The sequence below is a fragment of the Kogia breviceps genome, chromosome 7, assembly GCF_026419965.1.
Source record: "Kogia breviceps isolate mKogBre1 chromosome 7, mKogBre1 haplotype 1, whole genome shotgun sequence".
Lineage (NCBI taxonomy): Eukaryota > Metazoa > Chordata > Mammalia > Artiodactyla > Physeteridae > Kogia > Kogia breviceps.
In genome coordinates, this window is record NC_081316.1 from 22,144,444 (window position 1) to 22,169,754 (window position 25,311).

At 56.4% G+C, this 25,311-nt stretch overlaps 1 protein-coding gene across 4 annotated transcripts in view; it reads right to left on the reverse strand.

The window, feature by feature from the left end:
* Positions 1–25,311, reverse strand: part of AP2A2 (adaptor related protein complex 2 subunit alpha 2) — a 63,736-nt gene that overhangs the window by 3,990 nt on the left and 34,435 nt on the right. For 2 of the 4 annotated variants that reach the window (XM_067037872.1, XM_067037874.1), the window contains exons 4-16: positions 24,381–24,574; positions 20,710–20,839; positions 17,582–17,683; positions 13,530–13,638; positions 12,062–12,209; positions 11,002–11,170; positions 9,724–9,861; positions 8,644–8,826; positions 7,965–8,062; positions 7,340–7,571; positions 7,054–7,227; positions 3,744–3,904; positions 1,052–1,134 (exon numbers count right to left, since the gene is read on the reverse strand). In XM_067037872.1, coding sequence (XP_066893973.1) covers positions 1,052–1,134; positions 3,744–3,904; positions 7,054–7,227; positions 7,340–7,571; positions 7,965–8,062; positions 8,644–8,826; positions 9,724–9,861; positions 11,002–11,170; positions 12,062–12,209; positions 13,530–13,638; positions 17,582–17,683; positions 20,710–20,839; positions 24,381–24,574 — 1,921 coding nt within the window. Of the gene's footprint in view, positions 1–1,051; positions 1,135–3,743; positions 3,905–7,053; positions 7,228–7,339; positions 7,572–7,964; positions 8,063–8,643; positions 8,827–9,723; positions 9,862–11,001; positions 11,171–12,061; positions 12,213–13,529; positions 13,639–17,581; positions 17,684–20,709; positions 20,840–24,380; positions 24,575–25,311 lie in introns of all 4 variants that reach the window. The other 2 variants (XM_067037870.1, XM_067037873.1) reach the window with 1 other exon arrangement.

Sequence of the window (25,311 nt, forward strand, 5' to 3'; positions counted from 1 at the left end):
CGCAGACAAGGCTCCATGACGGTGCCAAGAGGGAGGCGGGGCCAGCAGCCCACAGGGCCCCTCGGCAGCAGCCCCAGTAGTCAGTGGGCATAATTTTGGGGGGCTGGGGGAAACAGAAAGCTTTTTTTAAAAAATGTGGTAAAACATACAGTATATACCCTGCAATTTACCGTCTCAGCCGTTTCTAGGTGCACAGGGCGGGGCACAAAGCACATTCACATGGTCATGTTACCTTCCCCACCATCATCCCCAGAACATTCTGTCTTCCCAAATGGACGCTCTGTCCCCATGAACACTCACCCTCTCCCCTCCCCCAGCCCTGGGCCCCACCGTCTACTTTTCTGTCTCTGTGGATGTGACTCCTCCAGGGACCTCCTGGGAGTGGAATCAGACAGAATTAGTCCATCTGTGACTGGATTATTTCACTGAGTGTAATGTCCTCAGGGTTCACCCTGTGGAGCCAGGCTGAGTAATGTTGCATTGTGTGTTTAAACCACACTTTGTGTATCCACTGCAACGGATGGACACTTGGGTTGCCTCCACCTGCTGGTGACTGTGAACGTGGGCGTGTGAGTACCTGTTCCAGTCCCTGCTTTCCTTTCAATTCTTTTGGGTAAATACCCAGAAGAGGGATTGCTGGGTCATATATATGGGAGTTCTATTTTTAGTTTTTTAAGAAACCTCCAGACTGTTTGCCACAGCAGCAAATACATCCCCCCAGCGCACAAGCTTCCAATTTCTCTACGTCCTCGCCAACCCTTGTTTTGTCTTTTATAGCAGCCGTGCTGATGCGTGTGAGGTGGCACCTCGATGGGTCTGATTGCATTTCTCAGACTGGGCACCTTTTCATGCTCTTTTGGGCATCTGCATGTCTTCCTTAGAGAAATGTCTGAGACTTTTGCCCGTTTTTTAACTGGGTTGTTTTTTTGTTGTTGATTTGGAGTCCTCTATATATTCTAGAAACTCGACCCTTTTGAGATATGTGATTTGGAAATACTTTCTCCTCATAGCTTCTAAGAGAAGTTTTCATCAAGTAAAGTAAAACACGTACCTAAATTCTGCCGAAACTCAGACTTCAGTCCAATCTGAAGAAGCTGGTTTTCAAACAACACACCATTATTTTTACAGACAAACCTGGGGGACAAGGGACAGCATGTGAGTCACTCAAAGCCACCCACCCACCGAAAATACCAAGATCAGTTTTGAAAAAGGGTTTAAAGAACATGAAGACCAGGAAAACCTCTCTGGGACATGAGGGAAGGGAAAAGCAGCAAATATTCCAACGAACACCATTAAAAGCGCCCGCTAGAGATGGGAGGTAAGCTGAGAGGGTGACACGGCGCAACCAAGGAATGACCACAGGAGCAGGTCGTCTGCTTTCCATGAAGGTGCTGCTCAACAGTGAACAGCTTCCACTGACTCAGGACACGGGCGCCACGGCAAAAGCACACACGTTTGTTCAGGTCGGCCCACAGGCTCGGCCACCCGACACGCAGCGCTGGCCTCCAAACGGCCTCCACCGGGGCTGCCCACAGCCCACACCCACCCACGCCCACACCCAGGCGGCCCTCCCTGCCCCTCCTGTCCTCCCCTCCCCTCTCCCCTGCTCTCCCTTCCCCTGGTGCTGGGAAAACTGGACAGCTACATGGAAAAGCATGAAACTAGAACATCTCACATTACATACAAAAATAAACTCAAACTGGATTAAAGACCTAAATGTAAGACCTGAAACCATAAAACTCCTAGAAGAGAATATAGGCAGAGCACTCTTTGACATAAACGGCAGCAAATGTCTTCTCGGATCTGCTCCTCAGGCAAAGGAAACAAATGCGCAGAGATAAACGAGATCCAATTAAACCTAAAAGCTTTTGCACAGCAGAGGAAATCATCAACAAAACAAAAAGACAACCCACTGAATGGGAGAAAATATTTGCAAATGGTAAAACCAATAAGAGGTTAATTTCCAAAACATATAAACAGCTCATACAACCCAATATTGAAAAACCAAATAACCCAATTAAAAAACGGGCAGACCACCTGAACAGACATTTTTCCAAAGAAGACATACAGATGCCAACAGGCACATGAAAAGATGCTCAACATCACTAATCATCAGGGAAACGGGGATCAAAACCACAAAGAGACAACACCTCACACCTGTCAGAATGGCCATCATCAAAAAGACCACATATAACAAGTGCTGATGAGAACGTGGAGAAAAGGAAGCCCTTGCACACTGTTGGTGGGGATGTAAATTGGTGCAAACACTGGAAAACAGTATGGAGGTTCCTCAAAAAACTAAAAATACGGCTACCACATGATCCAGCAATTCCAGTCCTGGGTATATTCAAGGAGAATGAAAACACTAATTTCAAAAGATACACACATCCCAATATTCACAGCAGCATTATTTACAAAAGTGAAGATATGGAAGCAACCTAAGTGTCCGTCAGCGGATGAGTGGATAAAGATGTGGTATAATATACGATGGAATACACACACACACACACACACACACACACACACACACTCACTCAGCCATAACAAAAATGAAATTCTGTCATTTGCAACATGAATGGACTTGGAGGGCGTCATGCTAAGTGCAATATGTCAGACAGAGAAAGACAAATACCGTATGCTGCCATTCACATGTGGAATCTGAAAAATAAATGAATATAACAAAATAGAAACAGACTCACAGATATAGAGAACAAACCAGTGGTTACCAGAAAGGAGAAGAAAGAAGAGAGAGGGAAGACAGGGTACCGGAGTGAGAGGTACAAACTGCTATGCATAAGACAGACAAGCTACAAGGATATATTGTACAGCACAGGGAAATGCAGCCACTCTTTTGTAATAACTTTAAACGGAATATAACCTAAAAAAGTTGAGTCCCTACGTTGTACAGCTGACACTAGTATGATGTTGTAAACCACCTAACTATACCTCAGTTTAAAAAAGAGAGAGTCTGTTTTCAGCCACAGATGGCCAACTAGCGGCACTGCAAAACTGCCCCTCCCCAGTCATTTCCAACAAGCAACAGGAAATCTGTATTAGCTTGCAGGGTGAACGGAGAGAGACTGGAGAAACTAGAAAACCACAAGAACTCTTCCGTGGTCACAAAGACCAAGGACGAGCAGCCGCTCCTTGAAGACAACAGAATTCACACCCGCTCTCCTCTCGGAGGGGGAGCCCACCTCCTGGCTGGATTTAGATCAGCAGAGACAGAGGGACAGAGAGCAAGCAGGGAAAAGGGACAGGATCCGCGCAGCAAAGGGCGGGGAAGAGCAGCCTGGGATTTCGCCTTGAAAAGTGGGGGAACGGGGCCAATTCGACCGCAGGCATGACTCTGCTGGCCCACAGCAGGGGTGTGAATATCGGGACACCGGTCAGACAGAGGTGACAAGGATGAAACAGGTCAGCAGAGGAGCAGGAAGCGGGCCTTGGAAGCAGACCCCACAGGACAAAGCAGTGATTGTGAACTGAAGAGCGTTTCTTCAAAAAAAAGCTAGGTGCATGGAGGGCAGACACGGGGAGTGATTAGAGAGCCCAGGGGCACCGAACGGAGAGCAGAGTACAAGCGTCCTGAGCAGCACACAGGAGCAGACAGCACGCAGGGCGCCCACCACTCCTTCACCTGCCCAGAGCCTGAGCCTCCTCCCTCTCTGAAGGCAGGGCGCCCAGGGTGCAGGCCTGGCCGGGCCGGGGGAGCCCCTGTCCTCGGGATGCAGGAGGCAGACTACCTGGCGAAGTTGTCCTCGGAGCCGGGAGCCAGGGGAGCGACCGCGGAGGGTGAGTCTGAGAAAACGTCCACGAGCAGCCCGCCGGAGGAGGGTGGAGGTCCCGTGGGGACGGCGGGTGCAGCCCCCAGCCCCAGGAGGTCTGCTGACGGAGAAGGCGTGGACTGGAAGACAGGGAAGGAGAAGGTCAGCACAGACCCTTCTGGGCACCACGCCAGGCAAGCACAAGGGCCTGCACCTCACCCACACCCCGAAAAAAAGTGTCTGGTTTCAGAGAGAAGACTGTGCAGGTCACTGTCAACCATCTACAAAAGTCTGGAAAGATGAAAGAAGTAAAAGCAAGTAGCTTACTAGAGTGCATCCTTAATCATTTCTATGTTCTATTTCGTTACAGAGAAAAAGCAGATAAAATGCCTGCAGAACAGTGTTGGTTTTTTTTAATAATTGCTTTTTTCATTGTTTTGTTTCGTCTTTTTTTTTTAATTGAAATATAGTCGATTTACAATGTTGTGCCTAAACAGCTGCTTTTTGACCCTAAGCAAAAGACAAAGAACACAAACCAAAGCCCTTCTAAAATGACTCTCCAAACTCACAGGAGACACAACAGTGCAGCTCATCATACTCTCACTCCCCAGATGTCCCCCCACCAGCTGCACAGAGAGCTGGCGCTGCCCCTGCCAGGGCGTACGAGTTCCAGAAGCGTGCAGGGTCCTGATGACCACAAGGGTCACGTCGCAGCGAGAACCAGGCCTGTGAGAACTCATCTGGAATGACTTTTAAATGTCCCAGTGGACCCTCCTGAGGGCAAATATCCACTTACAGTCAGTCACCTGAGACTACATCCGAGAGCCGCTTTTCGTCACTGCAGTGAACATCTTGCTCGGTTTTACTATGCACTCATCTTTCCAGGAACGCAGCCACGCTGGCAGCCATGCTGAGAGCCAAAGGAGGCCAACGCCCCTTCTTTCTCAGGAGTGTGGATGCACCCACCCTGGGCACTGGCCAGTCCGCCCTCAGGCCATGCTGAGGACGTACACATGGGAATCATTATGTTAGCATAAATAACTACTTATTTCCCTTTTATATTTAGAGCACTGCACTGAATTTCTAAAAAATTACACGTGTAGGTAGATGATCTCCTGTATGGAGTCCACACTGAGACAAAAGAGGCGTTATAGAACACATGTCCCATCCCGCAGACAGGACGTGGGCCTGAGCCAGCTGAGAGCTCTGCTCTGCGTGCTGGGCCCTCCTTCCTGGGGCTCCAGGGCAGGCAGCACGCCAGGCCCACCCTGCGGCCGGAAGCGACCCGGAAGCGGGCGGCTGTGGGTGAAAGGGGCTCCTGGGTAAAGCCAACAGGCCAGGCTGGGCTCCCCAGGAGAAGGGGAGGGGCCCCCAGAGGAGCTGTCGAGCTTCATCAGAAGCTTCTGCGCTGTTGGGGAGAGTCGATGAAACGGCCACAGGGGCCCTTGGCCCTGCACCTGGGATGACACTCCCGCACACACAGCCCCTCACAACAGCCTCCCACCAGCGAGGCCGTCTTCAGGAGCCTGGCCACCCAAGGTTAGGAGCTGCTCCGGGGGCGGGGGGGGGGGGGGGCGGTGCCAAGCCTGCCGTGAGTGACGTGAGAAAGGCCTCTGTCTGGGCCACAGATCCCACAGCCTGCCGAGGTCAATGCACCTCTGCCGCCTACTGCACAATGTCTCCACTGGTTCCCAAAGAACAGTGCAAGTGCTTTTTAAAGTAGGAAAACCCTTCTGTCCCATTAAGTCAAATACGGGACAGACAAAAGCAAGGCTGCTCCTTCAGGAGGCCCCGCTAAGACGCCTGCTCCCTCCCCAGACCCCACGTGCAGGCTCTACCCTGCAGCACTGGGACACCGCCCCCCCCCCGCCTCTTTGCCGCCTCCCCCTCCTCAGGACTCGGGGAGACCCTCCCCAGGAGCCGGCCTGGCACCTGGCTCTGTACAGGTTACACCTGCTCGAAGCGCCGCACGCCACAGGGCACAGGACGGCTCTGGGCTCCTCCGCCAGCTCAAAGCCCCCAGAGGACTGGCGGCCTCCAGACACCCACCCTCAAGGCGCACAGGCAAGCACCCCAAAGCCACAGCTGCACTGAGCTCCCAGGAAGGCCACAAAGAAAATCACCTCCTGGCATGACCCACGACCCTAAATAAAAGGCATTCTGGCCAATATTACACAAAGTAAAAGGCATCACAGGTTTTCTTGTAAAATCCAGACATCTCAATGCCACTTTGAGGCAGGGCTTCCCTTCTGAGCTTGAAGACAGGAGAAAGAAGACACCAGGAGGAGAGTCCCAGCCAGGAGGGACCCCAGCCTCTTTTCTGCCCTGCTGCTTCTGCCTCAACTCCCCAGCCCCGTTAAGGCCTCCCCTGCCCTAGCTCCCTGAGCCGTGAGGACAAACGGGAACTCACATCCGCAGAGCCACAAAGGGCGCCCCTGGAGAGAAGGTATCAGGGCTCAGGCGCGAGGTCCTGACTGTGACAGGGCCCCAAATCAAGGGCCAGGCCAGGTCTGAGCACAGGCCTCACGGCAGGTCCGAGGCCCCGGGGCACACAAGGAGATGTGGAGCCAGGCAGGCGGCCGCCCAAGAAGCGCCAGGACCCAGACGCGAGCACGCTCTGGATGAGCAGACCCCCTGGGCCCCGGGCTGTCCACACGCGGGCACATGCCACCGGCGGGGCCCGCCCTCACAGAGGCCGCCGGGCAGTGTAAGCAGCACCGTCCATGGCACTGGACCGGCATCCCAGAGAGGAGACACGGCTCTCCAGGCTGCCTCTCGACGGACCAAGCATAAAGCCCAAGGTCCTCGGGAGCCACTTGCAGGGCCACAGGGGCTGCTGCCCAGCAGGGCTGACGCACCTGCTCCCCGGGCTCCCTCCAGCGAGCCAAGAAAGGAAACACAACTCTCAAAACGGCATTTTCCCCGACAAACGTCAAAGGACACGTTCTCAGGGCATCATGCATGAACAGGACGCCTGCTCTAATGCACTCACTAGTGAAAAACCTCTGAGGACAGCAGGAGGCGGGTCCACTGGAAACCAGCGAGGGGCGTGGGACTATACGGCAGTCGTTCAAGAGACGGGTGACCACGTCTTCTAAATCCAAAGCCGAGGAGAGACGTGGGAGCTAACCGTGGACCCCAGACAACCATCCGACAGACACAGTCTGGCCGACAGACACAGGCATCTGAGTCAGCCTGCCCCCCGACGACAACAGTCCAGGGTCACGGATCTCGGGGACCAGGTGCCCCAGGAGCTCACACAGGGCACGGCCCTCAGGAGGGGACCCACCACAACGCTGGTGCTGGCCGGGGCGGGCTCAGGGCCCCCGTTGACATCGGCACTCCTCTCCCGCTTGGCCTCCTCCAGGTCGGTCACCGTGCTGGGGCCCTTCTTCTTCTTGAGCTTAGCCAGGATAGAAGACTCCCGTTCTGGAAATGGAGGCATCTCCTCCAGGACAGTCGCCTGGGGGGAAGGAGCCCTGGGTCAGCGCAGCACAAAAGCCCCATGGCCTCTGGCCCCCAGACAGGGCAGCCAAGGCGGGGGGTGGGGGCGGGCATAGAGCAGCGTGGCGCACCAGGATGTCGGTGCTGGCGACGGTGCTGAGCCGCAGGTACTCGACGGCGCGCTGCTGCAGCTCCACATCAGCGTTCTTCAGCTGGCTGTCACTGCGCAGCACATCCTGGATGGTGCCCTTCACCTCCGGGAAGAGGTTCACGAACTTGATGTAAGTGGACAGAAGGAGCGCCCTGGTGGGGACGCTGCACAGGTGGAACTTGGAGTGCAGCAGGTGGAACTGGGTCAGGGGGCTGGGGGGGGCACAAATGGGGCACGGCGTCACCTCCACGCCGCACGCCCTGCCTGGCCCACCCCACCTGGGCCTGACCCCCGGGTGTCCCCGCAGGACAGGGAGTGAGCGCGGAGTGACGCGGGGAGACAAGCCCACACTCAGCCAGAACCTGCGCATTCTAGCTCTAGGCCGAGTCCTGGCCTCCCTCTGAACAGCGCTGGCCATCGGCCACACCTCCTCTGCCCCCAGAATCCCCGTGTTCTGTACAGTCAACCAGAGTGGATGTGCCCTAGCTACGGGCTGTCCTGGGGAGCTCGGGACATCAGCTGGCCTCTACTAGGCCATCGGGTGAAAACCAGTGGGCACAGGCCCGGCACTGGACGCGGGACTCCCGGCCCCCGGGGTGACTCACCTGGATCTCGGGTCTCCTGCTATCAAGTTCCCAAACTCCCCTAGGATGTAGCCACCGACTTTGACCAGGTTCTCGTGGCATGCTGGGGCCTGCAGCGCCTACGGAAGAGCACGCGTGGTGAGCCTGGTGCCCAGGCAGAGGAGGCACCAGCAGTGCTCGGCCTCCGGAGAAAGACACCGAGCCGCGTGATGAGCCAGGAGAGTGGGCTCAGGCTGCCCTCCCGGGGAGCCTGCTCTGCACATGGCCGCAGCCTCCAGAGCCTCCTGAGTCCCTCCCAAATGCACTCCCCACCCCATCCTCTCTCCTGGCCACTTCAGCAGAGGGGTCGGTAGCTGGGGAGCCCCATGGACAAGGCCACGGCCAATCCCAGCCCTGGAACGAGAGCTGCTCTCAAAAACTGACACTTGGGCCCTGGGCAGGGGTGGGGGCACACGGCCCTCGCCGATGGAGACCGCGAACCCACCGCGGCGGCCCCACGCCTGCTCTCAGACACACAGAGGCCAGTCTGAGGCCCCGGCCCGGGCAGCTTGCTCAGGAGGCCGCTCGCTGACCAAGAGCCTCTCATCCGGGGTCGCCGTGTTGAAATCAGGGAGAGAGGGCACTGAGACTCCAACGGAGGCAGGAGCAGTGCTGGAGCCCAGCCTGCAGGAAGGCTGGCAGGGGCGGGGCGGGGCCACACCTCAAACACCGTCTTGGCGGCGTAGCCCTGCACGTCGTCCCGGTTGATGACGATCTGGATGACGCGGTACCACACCTCCTCGCTCACGTAGTCTCCAGCGATGCGGATCAGGTTCAGGATGGTGTCCACATACCACGTGTAGTCCACAGCGTACTTCTCTGCCAGGATGGCGACCTTCAGCACCTGCAGGGCACGGCCACTCAGGGAGGGCCTCAGAAGGGCCTGAACCCACGCCAAAGCGACCCCCACTTCTCAAAGGAGCCCGTAAGTCTAAGGTTCCAGGAGCAGACGCGGAAGGACGTGTCAAGGGAGAACAGGCGAGACGGCCACAGCTGCAAGAGGCACGGCGAGCCCCGCCCGCCTTGCCCACAGCCCAGGCAGCCCCACTGGCAAAGAGCCGCCCGCACTTGCTGGGCCTCCTGCTCCAACAGCCCTTCTCACCAGCTCCCCAGGGCACCTGCTCCGGGCTGTGGAAAGCAGACCCCTCACCTCCCCAAGGTACAGCCTCCTCCTGCACTGAACCTGCCCTGAGCAGAATCGGCTGCCAACCTGGAGCCTGGCGCCCCGCGCTGCCGCCCTCACACCCACCTTCCCCAGCGTGACCTCCTGACCGCGCCCCAGAGCCCCCGTCCACCTGCTCTGCACACCCTCTGGCCTCCAAGTCGACCCTCCGTAACGACCCCAGAGTGTCGTTCCAGAACACCTGCCTCGTCACCGCCCTCGGCTTCAAGTCCTTCAAGCCCAGAGCTGGCCCCAAAGCTGGGCGCTGGGGGCCCCTCACTGCCACGCCGGCCTGTGTCCCCGCTACACCCGCCCCCCACGCACGCCCTGCTCCCTCTGTGCTGAGCACCTGCCTCCTGGGACCTCCGCACGGGAGGGGGAGGGGGAGGAGGGGAGGGCCTCTGCAAAGTGATTCTGAAAGACTGGAAGGCTCCACTGAAAATGCTGATAAAAAAGCTAAAGCAAAGGACTCTTTCATCCAGTATGTAGTAGGTTCTCAACGAAGGCTGTAAGGAAGTACTTCAGCTGAGACACACAAGCATCGGTGCTGGTGATGACACAGAAGCCGCCAGAACTCACAATCTCTTCTCGGATAGAGTAGTCGGCCGTCTCCAAGTAGCTCAGCATCTCGGCCACGATCTGCTGGGCGTTGCTGCGGTCGCACATGGCGTAGAGGAGGTCCACGGCCCGCTGCCGCACGCTCACGTCCCGCTCCGTCTGGGGAACGAGCACAGAGCCAACGGCCAAATGAAAGAAGCCCAGGCAGGGGACGGTGGCAGTCCGCCGTGACACATGCCCTCCCATGGTCCGGAGCTGGGAGGCTCAGGCATGCCCCCAACCCCACCCCCGTCCTGACGCTCACTCGGAGTTCTCCCCACTCAGCACCCAAATGCAGGGCCCTGAGAGCCCCTCACTTGCCACGCCACTGCCCCCCTCACTCCGGCACTCAAGACCCCGCGGCTCTGGACCGGCCAAGATCACGATCACGCTCCATCCCCAGGGAGTGGGTCAGAAGCCACCTGCTTGTGGTCACAGACCGGCCCCTTCCGCGTTGCCTGAGAGCCTGTCCCCGTGCTGGCTCCCAGCCCCATCCCAGACCCTCAGAAACAAGAGCACAGCTGCTCCCCAGCACGGGATAGCATGAGAGGCGCTGCCATGGGCCCAGCCACAGGCACAGCAAGAGCAAGTCTTTCTGATCCAGGCAGTGACTGAAAGAGATGCCAAAACCACCCAGGAGGAATTCGAAACACCAGAAAGCGAAATTCCAAACCTTTGTACGGCCTCTTGTTCAAAACACACACCAAAAATGTCTATTAAATACACGCAAACCCAAAGGAACAGGGTCAGACGTGTTCTCAGCAGTAAGCCCAGGACCAAGACGGTGGGTTCTGTAGCTTCCCCACCTGCCTTCAGTTTTCTAACATGCAGGAATGCAGAGGATGTGGCTGTGTCTGACCCTGAGGAACCAACCCTCATTAGAGCAGAAGACCTCAGCTTGGCTCTTCCAGCTCTGGAATTTCAATTCCCTGAAAAACGCAAATATTCTTCTGCAAGGAGTGAGTTTTCTCGGAGACATGGACAAAATATTTCATCCTTCTACCAAAAAGAACAGTTTCTATTGATCCCAATTTTTATTGTGGCTCTGCTCACGTGCCAAGCCCAGCAGGAGATGCCCTGTGTGGTCATGGTCTCTTGCGGGAAGAGCGCAGAACAGCCCGGGGACGCACGCAGCCGGCCAGATCGCCCGGGGCCCAAGCGCACGGCCCCAAGTGACCACGGGACCCCACCGGTAGCTCATGAGTGACGCAGGGACAAGGCGCCCCCGTGGCCAGGCAGCCCCCGGAAGAGCACACTTGCCTTTAGGGCGTTGATGACCGTCTCGATGTGTGTCTTCACAGCCTCGTGGGAGAACTCGGAGCTGGCCAGCGTGCACATGCTCTCCAGGGCCAGGTAGCGCAGGTTGGTCTCCCGATGCTGCAGGAACTGGCCCAGCTGATTACAGGCGCGGACCAGCAGGTTTGGCTCGCTGTGCGGATGGGAGAGGTGGTGGGCAGGGGTCCCCCACTCGGCCTAGGCCGTGCCACGTTCATGGCCACCACGGCCTCCCGGGACGCAAGGGCTGACGCTTACTCTGGTTGGTACCACACAAGGACCCACGCCTTGCGTCCCCCAGAGCATTTCTGAGTGCATCTGCAGAACCCCTGACTCCAGAGGGGCGAGGGCAGCTGAGACTCCGAGCCTCCACGCCAAGCTGGCGGGATGGGGGCGGAGGGGGACCCAGCTTTCACCAAGCCTCAGCCGGGCAGAGGGGGCTCTCAGCCAGAGAACCCACTTGGCCGACAGCTGGACGAAAGCCGCGACGCCGAGAGACAGACGCACAGACGGAGATGATATAAAAGAGGTTACTGGCTATTTAAGTACCGACTGCATGAAACTTGGCATAAGTCTCTGCTCCCTCTTTACTCTGCCCTCTGAACAGTTAACAAGGACAAGGAGGCCGCTCCGAGAGGGAGAGACTTGTTACCGGTGCCCAACCCCGTGGACCGCTGAGCTCAGGCAGCTGTACCTGGCAGAAGCGCTGCAGGAAGGCGGGGCCGCAGAGCACCCCCCTACCCCCTCCCCTCCCCCTCCCCTCCCCTCCTTGTGCCACCTCCACACGCTTTCCCACCACAGCCTTGGACCAACAAAGCCTACAGGACACACGTGCTCACGCTGCATTCCCAGGTGGCCCTGGGAGCAGCGGGTCAGGCAGGATGCCCAAGAGAAGCGGGGGAGCCCTCTGGGGGAAGTGAGACCACGGCAGTCAAGCTCACAGTGTTGAGGATCTGAGGCCAGAGTGCGCACGGGGCAGCTCAGAGCACTGCGCCCTCAGGCCCGCCAAGGAGGGTGGCGTAGGGACCAGGCCATGGGGGCCTACCTGTCATGGTGGATGATGAGGCTGATGGCCTCGAAGAGCACGGCATTCTTGGCATTGGAGTGCTGCACCTTCTTGGACTTGGGCGGCTCCTGGGCTTTGTTCAGAATCGTCTCCAGGCACTCAGTCAGGCGGCCTCGCACTGCAGGGTCTTCTGGGCAAGACAGACAGACGTTGGCCCGGCTCCCCTTGGCCCCCGTGGCCGCCCCGCCTGAGTATTGGTACCCCTCATCTCACAAGCCCAAAACGAAGGGCAAGGACCCCTACTCAAACCGTGTGGCTGCTTACAATAAGAGGATTTAACAGCCAGGGTAACTACACATACATTTTAACACAAATAACATACACAAGTTTTTGCTGAAATATAGATTATATAAGTCAAGGAAAATAAAATCTCAGAAACGTGGACAAAACACATGATGTAAAAGTTGGAGGGAAGAGGGGGGCAAAAGGTTTTTTCCTCTACCTGCTATTACCAATAGAAATAGAGAAAACACTCTGAAGAGCAATAAAATGAGAAAGAAACTTTTTAAGTTCTAGTCAAACCAGAAGAAAAGAAATAATGGACCAAAAAAAGACTAAGAAAACAATAAAAACACCAGAACTCCAGAAACTGTTGCAGCGCACCTAAGGCACCTGCACAACCACCAGCTGCTCAGGGAGGGTGGGCCCTGCGCACCTGAGCGGACTGATGGCAGGGTCCCCAAAGCCGCCCTGGGGTTGGGGGCAGGGGCCTGAAAGGAGGAGGAAGGTGATGAGATTCACCCCGATCGGGGGCCGGAGTCGCCCCAGGTCTCAGAATAAGGGAGGCAGAGGTCAGTTCCACGGAGAGAACTACTGCCGCAGGGGAGACAGGGCAGCCGGTGGGCCAGAGGGAGAGGCCATGGCAGGGTCCCGCTCCCGCTCCCATGCAGGGCTCTGCCACAGGGTGTGCGGCTCACGCTTTTGTATAAAACAGACTCAGAATGGAAAGTTACTGGAAGTTAACAAAGACATACCTTGTACAAACACAAATGAAGATTAAAATGTAAAGGTTACAACAACAAAACCATCTTCGTAGAGGCAATCTGGAAGTACTGAACACAAATTCTCTTGTGCATTCTTCAACCAGGAAATTCTATTTCTAGACACCTACCATACTAGTCAAATGTAACATTTTAGAATAAAACATGAACATAACAACATCTGTGATACGTACTTTAAGGTTTCACAGATTGTTAACAACTTAGGATGTAAGGTTTCAAACAGTTTCCAGAATTATTCATAAAAGCAGAGATCACCCCGAGCCGTACCAAAATTGTGATTTCTCTACCAGCTGCTGGGGAAAGCCAAGAGCCATGGCAGCATCACAGAAAGATCCAGAGAACAAGAGCCAGCACCGGAGAGGACTTTAAAGATAGCAAACAGGAGACCTAACCCTAAAACGCTGCAGTAAACCCCTGCGGAGAGGCCTCTGCTGCACGGCTGTCACCTGGGGGCGGGTAGCACTGCAGCAGCCTCAGAAGTTTGACTGATAGCCAGGGAGCCGGGACGAAATAGTACGTGTAATCCTGGAGATCTGTGGAGGCCGACGTCACGATCTGCAAGACAGCACAGGGGGATGAGACACCGTGGGCGGGTGTGCTGAGAGCGTGAGGCACACTTGTCTGTGTCTGCAGGGCAGGAGCACAGCCGCCCAGGCCCCAGGAGGAGCCACTGCACGATGACGCCCCTCCCCCGCGGGACACAAACCCTGGGCACCCGACCCTCACCCTCGAGAGCACCAACAGCAACGCCGCCCTCGGTACAGAGTTCTCGGAGCCTAGACTGGGAAAGTGCATTAAACGCAGAAGGGAGGCCTTCGGTTCCCGGCCCTGCACCCACACCGCCCCGCGCACAGGCCCCGCTGTGAGCTGCCCAGGCCCCAGAGCTAGCGGCCTCCCATCACGCTGCCACCTGCCTGTCCCACGCAGTCTGGGCAGGACAGACACCCCCTCAGCCTCCTGAACACGGGACTGTCGCTAAAGCAGCACACGCCCACCAACACGCAGCCCGGCGCCTCCCCACGTCCTGCGTCTGGGAGCTCGGAGCGGCTCCTGTCACAAAGCTCGCAGCGGCGAGCGACACTAGGCCATGAGTGACCTGGGACCGGCCACTGCTGCAGTGGGTGAACTCCAAGCCGTGTAAAGCACTGACGGGACCAGCAGAAGCAGGTGCGGGCGCACCAAGTGGAAGAAGGACTGCGCCACCGCGTGGACACAGCCGCCAACAAAGGCTGCCTTTCAAACACATCGCATGCAGCTAAGGCCACACTTGAGAGACAAACTTACAGCTTTAAATGCACACAATGAAACAAATACAGAAACAAAAGCATTGAAGAATTCATCTGAAGGATTCGGAAAGAGACCAGGCAAATTAACCCAAAGAAAGTAGAGAAAACAATAAAGATATAAGCAGAAAGTAATAAGGTAGAAAAATCAAAATAGGACCAACAAAGTCAAAAGAAATTCTTACACACCTGATGGGATTACTCAAGCAAAAAATGAAAAGGGCAAATATCCAGCGTCAAAATGGAGATGGGAGACGTCGCTATGAAGCTGACACACAGAATAACTTCCTGCCAATATGTCTCAATATTTACACAAGTTAGCAAATGTCAAGAACTGAATGTGAATTGAATGCATAATTAGAAGTTGTCTCACAAAGAAAACCCTAAATTCAAATGGCTTCACCAGTTAATTAATGATAAAAATGTTAGCAAAGATATAGAAAGGAATTTCCTTAATGTGGCAAAGAGAAGGAACACTGACAAAACCAGCCTACTTAACAGTGAAACATCGTAGACCTTCCCTTCGAGAGTAGAAACAAGACACCAATTATCTCTCACATTCAACACTGCAGTGGATGTCCGGATTGGAGCCATAAAGGGGAAAGTATAAACCAAAGTGGACTGGGAAAGGAAAAAAACTGTCATTGTCCACAGACCACATGACGGAATACAAAGAAGACCCAAAGCCATACACGTATAAATTACCAAAATTAATAGGTGAGCAACATACAAAAACCAACTGTGCAAACCAGCATACACTATTGTATAATAACACTTTTAGGGTACCATTGAGAATAGCATTTTTTTTTTTTTTTTTTTTTGTGGTACGCGGGCCTCTCACTGTTGTGGCCTCTCCCGTTGCAGAGCACAGGCTCCCGACACACAGGCTCGGCGGCCATGGCTCATGGGCCCAGCCACTCCGCGGCATGTGGGATCTTCCCAGACCCGGGCACGAACCCGTGTCTCCTGCATTGGCAGGCGGATTCTCAACCACTGCGCCACCAGGGAAGCCCGAGAATAGCATTTTTTAAATAAAGTATATAAAAACAAGTCGACTAAAAAAATAAAAGAACCTCTACTCAAGAAGCTGAAACATTTTTGAGAGAAATTAAAGACTAAGTAAATGGAGAGAAACACCATGGTCATAGATTGAAAATCTCAATACTACATAGATTTGAATTCTCCCAAAACTGACCTACAGATTAAAGGCAGCCCCAGTAGGATTCTGTTGAGTGGGGGAACACTGGCCCCACTAGACATCAATTTAACCCAAAGTCACACCACTGGTGCAAAGATGTACAGAGAAACCAACGGAGGGCAGCACAGACCCGGCTGCTGGTGTGGGACCAAGGGGCAGCGCGCAGAGTCTGCGGGGAGAAAGCAGCACCACACAGAGACACCTGTCCCAGGTGGAACGTCAACCTGCACGCGAGCCCTCAGAATAGGGAACAACTTCAGACATTTAAGGACACGAAGGCATTAACCATACAGGAAAGGATTAGTAAGTCTGACTATATTAAAATGTGCAATTTCTGATCACAGAAGACTTCATAAGAGACTGAAATGGCAAGGCTTCCCTGGTGGCGCAGTGGTTGAGAGTCCGCCTGCCAATGCAGGGGACACGGTTCGTGCCCCGGTCCGGGAAGATCCCACATGCTGCGGGAGCGGCTGGGCCCGTGAGCCATGGCCACTGAGCCTGCGCGTCCGGAGTCTGCCCTCCACAACGGGAGAGGCCACAGCAGTGAGAGGCCTGCGTACCGCAAAAAAAAAAAAAAAATCTGCCTGCCAATGCAGAGGACACAGGTTCGAGCCCTGGTCCAGGAAGATCCCACATACTGCAAAGCAACTAAGCTCGTGCGCCACAACTACTGAGCCTGCGCTCTAGAGCCTGCGAGCCACAACTACTGAGCCTGTGCTCTAGAGCTTGCGAGCCACAACTACTGAGCCTGTGTGCCACAACTATGGAAGCCTGCGTGCCTAGAGCCCATGCTCCTCAACAAGAGAAGCCCCCGCAATGAAAAGCCCACACACCGTAACGAAGAGCAGCCCCCACTCACCGCAACTAGAGAAAGCCCACGCGCAGCAACGAAGACCCAATGCAGCCAAAAATAAATAAATAAATAAATAATTTTTTAAATAGATAAAATATATAAAGGGGACTTCCCTGGCGGTCCAGTGGATAAGACTCCGCACTTCCACTGCTGTCACTGCAGGGGGCCCATGTTCGATCCCTGGTCGGGAACTAAGATCCCACACGCCACGTGGCGCGGCCAAAAGAATAATATAAATGTAAAAATAAATACAAAATTAAGGTAAATTAACAAAATAAAATAAGAACTTCTATAAAACAACACAAAAGACAACACCATGGGAAAATGGGTGAAAGACCAAACAGGCTCCTCACAAAAGAAGGTATCAAAAAGCTAGTAGACGTGCGAAGCTGCCCCAGCCTGCAGATAATCAGGAAAACGTAGACCGGATCACGACGCAAGACGGCTCCGGCGCTGGGCAGGGGGCAGGCCTCTCACAGTCACCTCCAGGGGGACGGCTAAGTGCTGGACAAGAAGAGGCACAGGCGGTTGGGGCACAGACGCTGCACGGCAGCAGGGATCAACCATCGGCACTTGAAACACTTCGCCAACTTCACATGTTGAGCAAAGCAAGCCAATCACAAAACAACATATGCTGTGTGACCTCGTCACACAAAATTTAACGCGCAGAGCTGAATGCAGTTTGAGGATGCTCCCTCCCTGTAGCGGGGCCAGGGGCTGACCTGCTCTGCTCTGTGCGCTCTGCCGCACGAACAGGGCATTTCTGACAAAAAGGTCGAAAGAAAAGCCAATCAGCTATTAACTAAGACACGTTTCCACCCCTGAACTTACAAACTGACCCAAACATCTTGCATTCCAAAAAGTACATACATTAATTTTTTTTTTTTTTTTTTTTTTTTTGTGGTACGCGGGCCTCTCACTGTTGTGGCCTCTCCCGTTGCGGGGCACAGGCTCCGGACGCGCAGGCTCAGCGGCCATGGCTCACGGGCCCAGCCGCTCCGCGGCATGTGGGATCTTCCCGGACCGGGGCACGAACCTGTATCCCCTGCATCGGCAGGCGGATTCTCAACCACTGCGCCACCAGGGAAGCCCTGTACATACATTAATTAAAGAAAATAACTAAGACCAAAACCCACCAAGTTCCGTTCCCCTCGAAAGACTTACTCTGCTTAACCTGGAGACGGCCAGAGAGACAGAGGTTTTAAACTCTTCCGGGTTCTTCTGTGCTAAGGTGGTGATGAGGCTGGCGGCGGCAGTCACCACGCCCTGAGAGGAGACACACACACATTTAGACGCCAAAGCTCCTGATGATGCCCCCTCGTTTTAAACTCATTTCCTAAACAGCTCTTTAAACTCAGAAGAACAAAGGCAGAGGCAGCCCAGGGCCACCTCGGGCCCATTCTGATCAGCTCTCAATGTGCTTAGAAAGCGAGGTGCACACATAGGTTGTTTCCTTGTTCTAGTTTCTCTCTGAAAACTGGGAAATCCAGCACCCCTCTAGCCCAGACCCTGCCTCAGTGAGGCCAGCATGGGGCAGCGGCTCCGGGCCCCTGTCTCCACTCACCCATTGCCTGCCTCTGCATTCGCTGCCCCAATCTAGATCATTCCAGGTGGACACACCGTGTTCAGACTCACATGAATCTTTACAACCCAAAACTGAGATCGTGTAAAACAGCAACTGAAAAGCCCGTTCTTCCCCATTTTGAAGAGTGGTCCAAGCCATGTCTCTGCCCTCTGTCCTGGAAGCACCACCAGGCCTGGACAAGACCCGACCCTCCCCACGGAGCCCCGCGGAACCCTGGCCTCGGCACACGGGGACCTTCCACGCAGCCCAGGGGAGTCTCTACCGTGGTCCTGGGACACCAGTATTTACTCCCAATAACTCACGTCTCCTGGAAGGAGACACTGGTTAGGTAGAGAAGATCTCTTGCAAATATGAGAAAAGACAAAACGAATGACACCCGTTGACAAAAACGGGTGTAAAGATGCAAACACACCTCCCTCGAATCATCACATAATCCCTCCAGTCCCTCCCCCACCCCCACTCCTGAGCAGGTGGGAGAAGGCGGCAGAGTTTCTGCATCCGAGGCAGGGTCAGGTCCAGCACCATGGCGACCTCATCAGAGGCCACCGCTGTGCTATTCTTTCATCTTTCTGATGGAAACGCGAAAGCCACGCTAGAGAAACGGATCTAACTGGCCTCACTGTCCACATCTCAGGGGGCAATAAGCCAAACACAGAGCTTTAACAAACAGGCATTTGCAACACGCAGATTCCGCAGGGAAGAGTCTCTTTCACCGTGGCTTCTGAGTGTTTGGGACACAGCCTGCTTCCCCAGGAAGATTCACCTGTGGGATGAGTCAGGCAACATTCTGACATAAGTCAGTTGGGGCTGGCTGGCTCCCGAGGTGCAGTTTCTCACCTTCCCTGCGCGCCCACAGGGTCTCTGCAGGAAGGCGGTGTGAGGAGAGGGCTGGGGGCCCACGCAGCCGTGGCTCTGCCGGCCCCCAGCCCCCCACCCCCGACCCAGGCCGCCCCCTCTCCCACCTCGGGACACGGCTCGTGTCGCGCAGGGCTCTGCACATCACAGCCCTCCGCCGCTTCCGCTGCTCTCGGAAGGGCCTGCTCCCTCCATGTGGGCGAGCGACACTCTTCTGGGTTTTCCTGACCTTGAGACCAAAGAAGCCAAATCTCACGCCTCTGGTGGCAAAGTCAGGAGGTGTTGTGACACAGAAGCCACAGGCCCGCGGAGGACAGAGAGCAGGTGCAGAGAGCAGCAGAGATGAAGGGAGAGCCGGCCGGTGGGCACGGCCTCACCCTGAGCTGCTGAGACGCCCCTCCACCTCGCCCAACGCGAGCTGGGCTCCTGTGGCCTAGACCACAAAGGCGCCAAGCAGTGCACCCAGCAACAGAGCCGGGTACATGAAAATACAAAAGCGAACCAAACAGCCGGGCACAGAAGCGTCAAAAGGGGAGAGCCTCCCAGCCGGCGAGACACAGCTCCGCCACCCTGGAAAGCGCTCAGTGTAGACGTCGCTGGCCTTGGGCCTCGGCACCTGTCGGCGTGTGGCTACAGAAAGCTCCCCGACAAGGCAGGAGTGATGACAGCTCCGGGTAAAATGCCATGAACCGTAACCAATAACGCCTGCTCAGAGCACTGGGCCGCGTCCCCGCCACACCTGGGCTCTGGACGGCCCTGCCCCGGCCCTGCCTTGCCGTCGGCTCTGGATTTAAGCCCGGACCTGTGTGAAGCCGTCCAACCTCTCTGAGCCTCAGTTTCCTCGTCTGCAAAACTGGAAAACGCCCCACAGCCTCCAGCCTGGCCTCCTGCCTCCATGGCGGGGCCTGAACCCGAAGAGGTGGGGCATGGCCCGGCACGCGCGCCCACATGTGAACGCTGCAGCCCAGGCCCCCGCCCCCGCAGCACGGCCTGCAGACGCCCCCTCCCCACCAAGGAAGGGCTGCCCTGTGCAGACTCAAACGTTCCTGGTAAGCGTGGGAAACGATGGAGGGACAGCTAGCCGGGCAGCCCAACAGGCAAGCCTCCCAACCACCAACTCTCATCTCTGAGTCTACATATGCCAATGGGTTACTTATCATTTAATCTTTAAGGGAGATTTCTCTTCTGGGAAACAACGGAGTAACCAGCTAATGTACTAATACCTATCAGCTCAGCAGGAAATTCTGTGTGGAATCTCTATTCTCTCATTTGTACAACGGGATTCTGGCAAGACAAGGCCACTCTGTCCAGCGTCATTTCCTACTCGGCCCTGCCTCCCGGTGTCAGCGTGGACAAGGGCCCGTGACTCACGGCCAACCACAGCCACCGAATCGCTCCACATCTCCCTGCCCTGGCCTGCGACACGGGGAGGGCTCGGGCCTGGCTCGTGCACCAGCTATGTACATTAGGCAGCCTGCACGCCAGAGCCTGGGGGGTTACAGGACAGCCCTCTGACAGCCTTAAACAGGGTGCAGACAGGCATGCCTCGTGAAGCCTTTGGTGGACGCGGTGTTTCCAGAAGATGCTGGGCTGTGCCTTGTTCGTCCCTGCAGCTGGCAAGCTGGAGACCCTCCAACGCCTGGTGACAAGGTGAGCCAGAGACCCTGTCTAGTCCACCCTGTCCCCGGGGCAGGGGCTCGCGGCCCCTAACCACACGCGCTCCCAGGCTCGATGGACGGGTCGTGGACGTTGCCCCAAGCATCCCGGAAGTCACATGCAGCTGCTCACACCACGCTGGCCCAAAAGAGGCTGCTCCACGGGAGGGGCTGCACACTGGCCCAGAGGCACCTACCAAATGCTGGTCGTTGAGGAGGTGCACCACGCGGGACGTCCAGTCGCCCATGGGGACAAGGTCGGGAGATGTCCTGTACAAGCGCAGCAGGCACAGGGCAGCGCTCTGCTTCACGCTGTCCATGGTGTCTCTGAAAGACAGACAGCAGTCACTCCTGGGCACAGCCGGCGAGCCCAACCCAGAGCCCACGGACAACATCCCAGAGTCACCACGGGAGCAGAGGCGCACCCATGCGGGGGCTGGAGGGACATTCAGGATAAGGCTGCTTCAAGGTCGCCACACAACAAGCTAAGGCCCACCTCTAGCGATGAGTCTTGGTGGGGACCACGCCTGCACAGTGACAGACAGCCATCTGCTCGAGGGGCCACCTCCACGGATGTCACCCCGAACACAGTGGACGGGAAGGGGTCCTGCCAACATTAACCTGTTCCTCCCCGAAGCAGCAACTCCCAAGTGCTGTGCACGACCTCAGCTACGCAGGCTGACAGCTAATGTTCCAAGAACTGATAACTGAATTACAGTATTTTTTTAAATTTCTTTTTTATTTATTTTTATTTTTGGCTGTGTTGGGTCTTCGTTGCTGCACGCGGGCTTTCTCTGGTTTCGGAGAGCGGGGGCTACTCTTCGTTGTGGTGTGCTGGCTTCTTATGGCGGTGGCTTCTCCTGTTTTGGAGCATGGGCTCTAGGCATGCAGGCTTCAGTAATTGTGGCTCGCGGGCTCAGTAGTTGTGGCTCATGGGCTCTAGAGCGCAGGCTCAGTAGTTGTGGCACATGGGCTTAGTTGCTCCATGGCATGTGGGATCTTCCCAGACCAGTGCTTGAACCCGTGCGTCCCCTGCATTGGCAGGAGGATTCTTTACCACTGCGCCACCAGGGAAGTCCCCAATTACAGTATTTTTTAAGCTCACTTAATAACACACAGTCCAAAGGGGATAGTATCAGAGAGCCTTGCACGGCCATGGAGCTCTGTGTCCACCTAGAGATCTCCTCCCCTACATACCGGGTGGGCACAGGAGCCCCCGCAGCTCCCATGCCCCCGGGCTGGGAGCACACAGGAAGGCCTGGGGAACAACTGCAGCTACGACGAGCAAGGGGCGTCTCGAGGTTTCCTGTCCTGGTTTTAGAGCTGACCGAGGACAGAGATGGTCCCAACACTGTTTACCCCTCCTCCTCCCAAATCCCAGCCAAACGCTGCCATGCAGCTGGGCAAGCAGCAGGCCCACCGAGGAGCGTTTCAGAGGAGGCCATCAAAATACATCTAAGAAGAACCTGTCCACGCCCCCTAAGTGCTGACAGAAGCAGTGGGGTTCCTGTTCCATGGAGGGAAGAGCAGGGTTCGGGGGCTATCATTACCATTTACTTCCTTTTAGCTTTTTTATTCCTAAATAACTCCCAACGGATATGACAAACCCCTAAACTGCCCCCCATTCCATGCCAAAGAAAAATTACTTCAGTAAAAATTTCTCTTGGATGTAAACCCTCTGGGGAGCAGGGGTAGACGCCTGTCCCTCTCTCTGGCCCCACGCCGCATGCACCAGGAGCAGCGGGCAGCGGCAACCTCCAGGTCTCGCGGCCTCCTGGGCGTCTGCCGTCTGCGCCCACACACTGCAGCTGAAAGAAGCCGGCCGGTTTCTACCGCGGGGCCTACCAGCTGGCGGCCCACCCTACCCATACAGCCGCTCCTGGTGGAACACCGGAGGACAGTGCGAAGCAAGGAGATCGCTGCCCTCTGAGCTTCAACTCTGTCTCCAGTCGAGGCCCAGAGCTCAGTCCCGGCCTGGAGGGCGCCCCATCGTTCCTCCCTCCCCGACCTCCCAGCTCTCCCCTGCCGCCCTCAGCCCTGCAGCTCCACACCCAGGCACCTCTGTCCCCACAACTCCACTTTGAGTCTATTAGGTCGCTGGATTTCAAGCGTTGGTCATTTGTTTCAAGGAGGGCTCGCAGGTCCACACAACCTGAGCTTCTGGGGGAAGAGCGGCTGCCTGTGATGCTGATACTGAGAGAACGAGGCTGGCCCCCCGCACATCCCTGCACACCCCTCGACAATCTTCCTGCTGCAGCCTCTCTTCTCCACCTTGGGTTCCGCCCCTCCAGGCTGTGTCTCAGCACACACCCTTCTGTGTCCTTTCAACCTGCAGTGCAATCCACCCTTTACTTCAGGGAAGTGTTCTGGAATTATCTGAACACTTTCAGAGATTACCTCTATTTTACATTTCACTCATCCAACAGGTATTTATTTACCGAGCCCTTACTATATACCAGGCATTGTTCAAAATGCTAGAAAGAAGGCAACAGTCAAGTGAGCAAAAGCTCTGATCCCAGGGAGCTTGCTTTTGAAAGCAGAGATCTGCAACCCGCAGCCAGGTTAACTGTGCACCGGGCAGGGGTGGGGCTCAGGCGGGGGCGGGGCTGGAGGCGGGGGTCAGGACCCTGCAGCCTGTAGCCCAGCCGACACAGCTGCCTCCTGACTGGCTCCAACCTCCAGCCCCGCCTGCCCCTCAGGCCCACTCTGATCATACCACGTTCTTTCGCCCACCTCGGTGACTTGATTCTCTCGGGGGAACCTGCCCTGTTCTCTGCGTCTTCCGGTTCACAGGTATGTAACGGTGTGACCTTGGCTCTCCACGTGCTTCCTCAACTCCACCACCCCTCTCTGTGCTCGTGCTGCTGCAGGTCCACCACCTCTGGGCTCTCACATCCGGGAGCGCTTCTTCCATCAGGCAGTTCCGTGGCCTCTCTTCCAGCCTGGCTCCTCCGTCTGCCTCTGGTGTGACACCCCGGTGGCACTCCTCCAGGCCTGCAGCCACACACCCGACACTCCCCGGGCCTGTGGCCACCCTGCCACTGCACTGCTTCTTGCTCACGGCCAAGGTGCTCCGTCTGGCACAGCTGCCACCTCGGGCTGGTCATTCTCTGTGCACCGCAGGGGGTGTAGCTGCATGCCTGGCCTCCACCCGTGAGATGCCAGGAAAACACCCGTTGTGGTGACAACCAAACGTGCTGGGGCAACACCACTTGTTGAGAACCACGGATCTACACCCACGTGCTCTGGCGAGGTGTGGGCGCACTTTCCAACACCCTCCCGGCCTCCCACTGTGCTGCCCAAGGGTCGCTCCACCTTCCCGTGGCCAGAGAAGCTGGAGCTGCCCTGTCCTGCTCCGCCGGCCTGCTGGTCGTCCCAGAGAACCCGGTTCCCTGAATCCTGACGAGCCCCCTGGGCTGGGACCCCTATTCAGCCAGGCGTGCTGCCCGGTGTGGGCTCTGGGTCACCTTCCCAAGGCACAGAGCATTCTGGAACAGCAGGGGGGCCCGCCTCTGCCATGCCACGTGGCCCAGGCTGGCACAGCACCATTGGAAACTCTTCCAGACCTGCCTGCTCAGCCCCACTCAGCTTCCCTCCAGATTGAAGAAGGCGGGCGGGTGGGGTACTGGGAAGTCTCAGGATCGGGGTGCATGAACGCTTCTGGGAAAGGGCGAGAAGGGGCCCCGTGCCCGCAGGACGGCCTCACTCTCTCTGCCTGGACGGAAGGTCCACCTGGCCTCCCCGTCTCCCCACCAGGTAAGACGTGAGACGGGGAGGCCAGGTCACTCCATAAATCCTTCAGTAGTCACACAGCTGATCTACTTAACATGAGAGATGGCCACACTCTCAACAGGGCACCGACACATACCCGGCTACGAGGATTTTAGGGATCTCCCCCGCGAACGCCTCGGCCATCTCCCGGCTCCCCACGTTGGCGATGCAGTGCAGGGCCAGGCCTGTGAAGGTGGGGTTGCGGCTGCCCAGGTCATTCTTGACGGCGTTGTTGATCAGGCGGATCAGCTCTGAGTTGGAGTTCACCAGCACCGAGATGAACAGGTAGCCCTGGGTTCCAGAGGGGCGAGACAGCACAACACTTGTGCCTCAAACGCCAGGCAGACGTGCTCGGCCTGCGGCAAGCCCAGCACCATCTCGGTCTGCTCGGGGCGCTGAGGCCATCAGGCCACGGAGGACCCAGCTGCCTTCTGCTGAAAATGCCAGTTCTGTCCCTGGATCCCGCCGTGAACGATTCTGTGGGACGAACTTAAGAGGCACTGTCCCCACGGGCATCAGACACCTTGGTGCCCCCCATCCCACTCACTCATCCGTGGGGACCTGTGCTCACCATGGCCTGAACAGGATGGAAAGGCCTCCCTCAGCTGGAACGGGGACACTATGGTGATTTCCAGCAACCCGGCTAACTGCCGTTTTCCCCTCTCTCCGCTCTGTCTCTGGGCCCCAGCTTCCACTTACCACCAGGCCAAATTCCAGCCCCTTGTCTCCCCCACTGTCCACGCCCTCCCCACGCAGGGACACGCTGACCTCTCAGCCCCCGTCGGTCTCAGGAGGAGCTCGCCTCCTTCTCTGGGTCCCAGCCGCTCCACCCTTCCACACACGCCCCTTGACTGGGCACTGCTGCTCTGTCTGCCCTGGGCCCCGGTGCACCCCTTGGCCTCAGTCTCAGCTCAGGACGCCCCCCCGGAAGCCCTCCCTATTGGCCGCCCGCTTCTCAGGGTCCAGAGGGTTCTACACGCCTCTTTCACTGGGCACTGCCCACAGCTCTATTCTCTGTGTACAGGGTG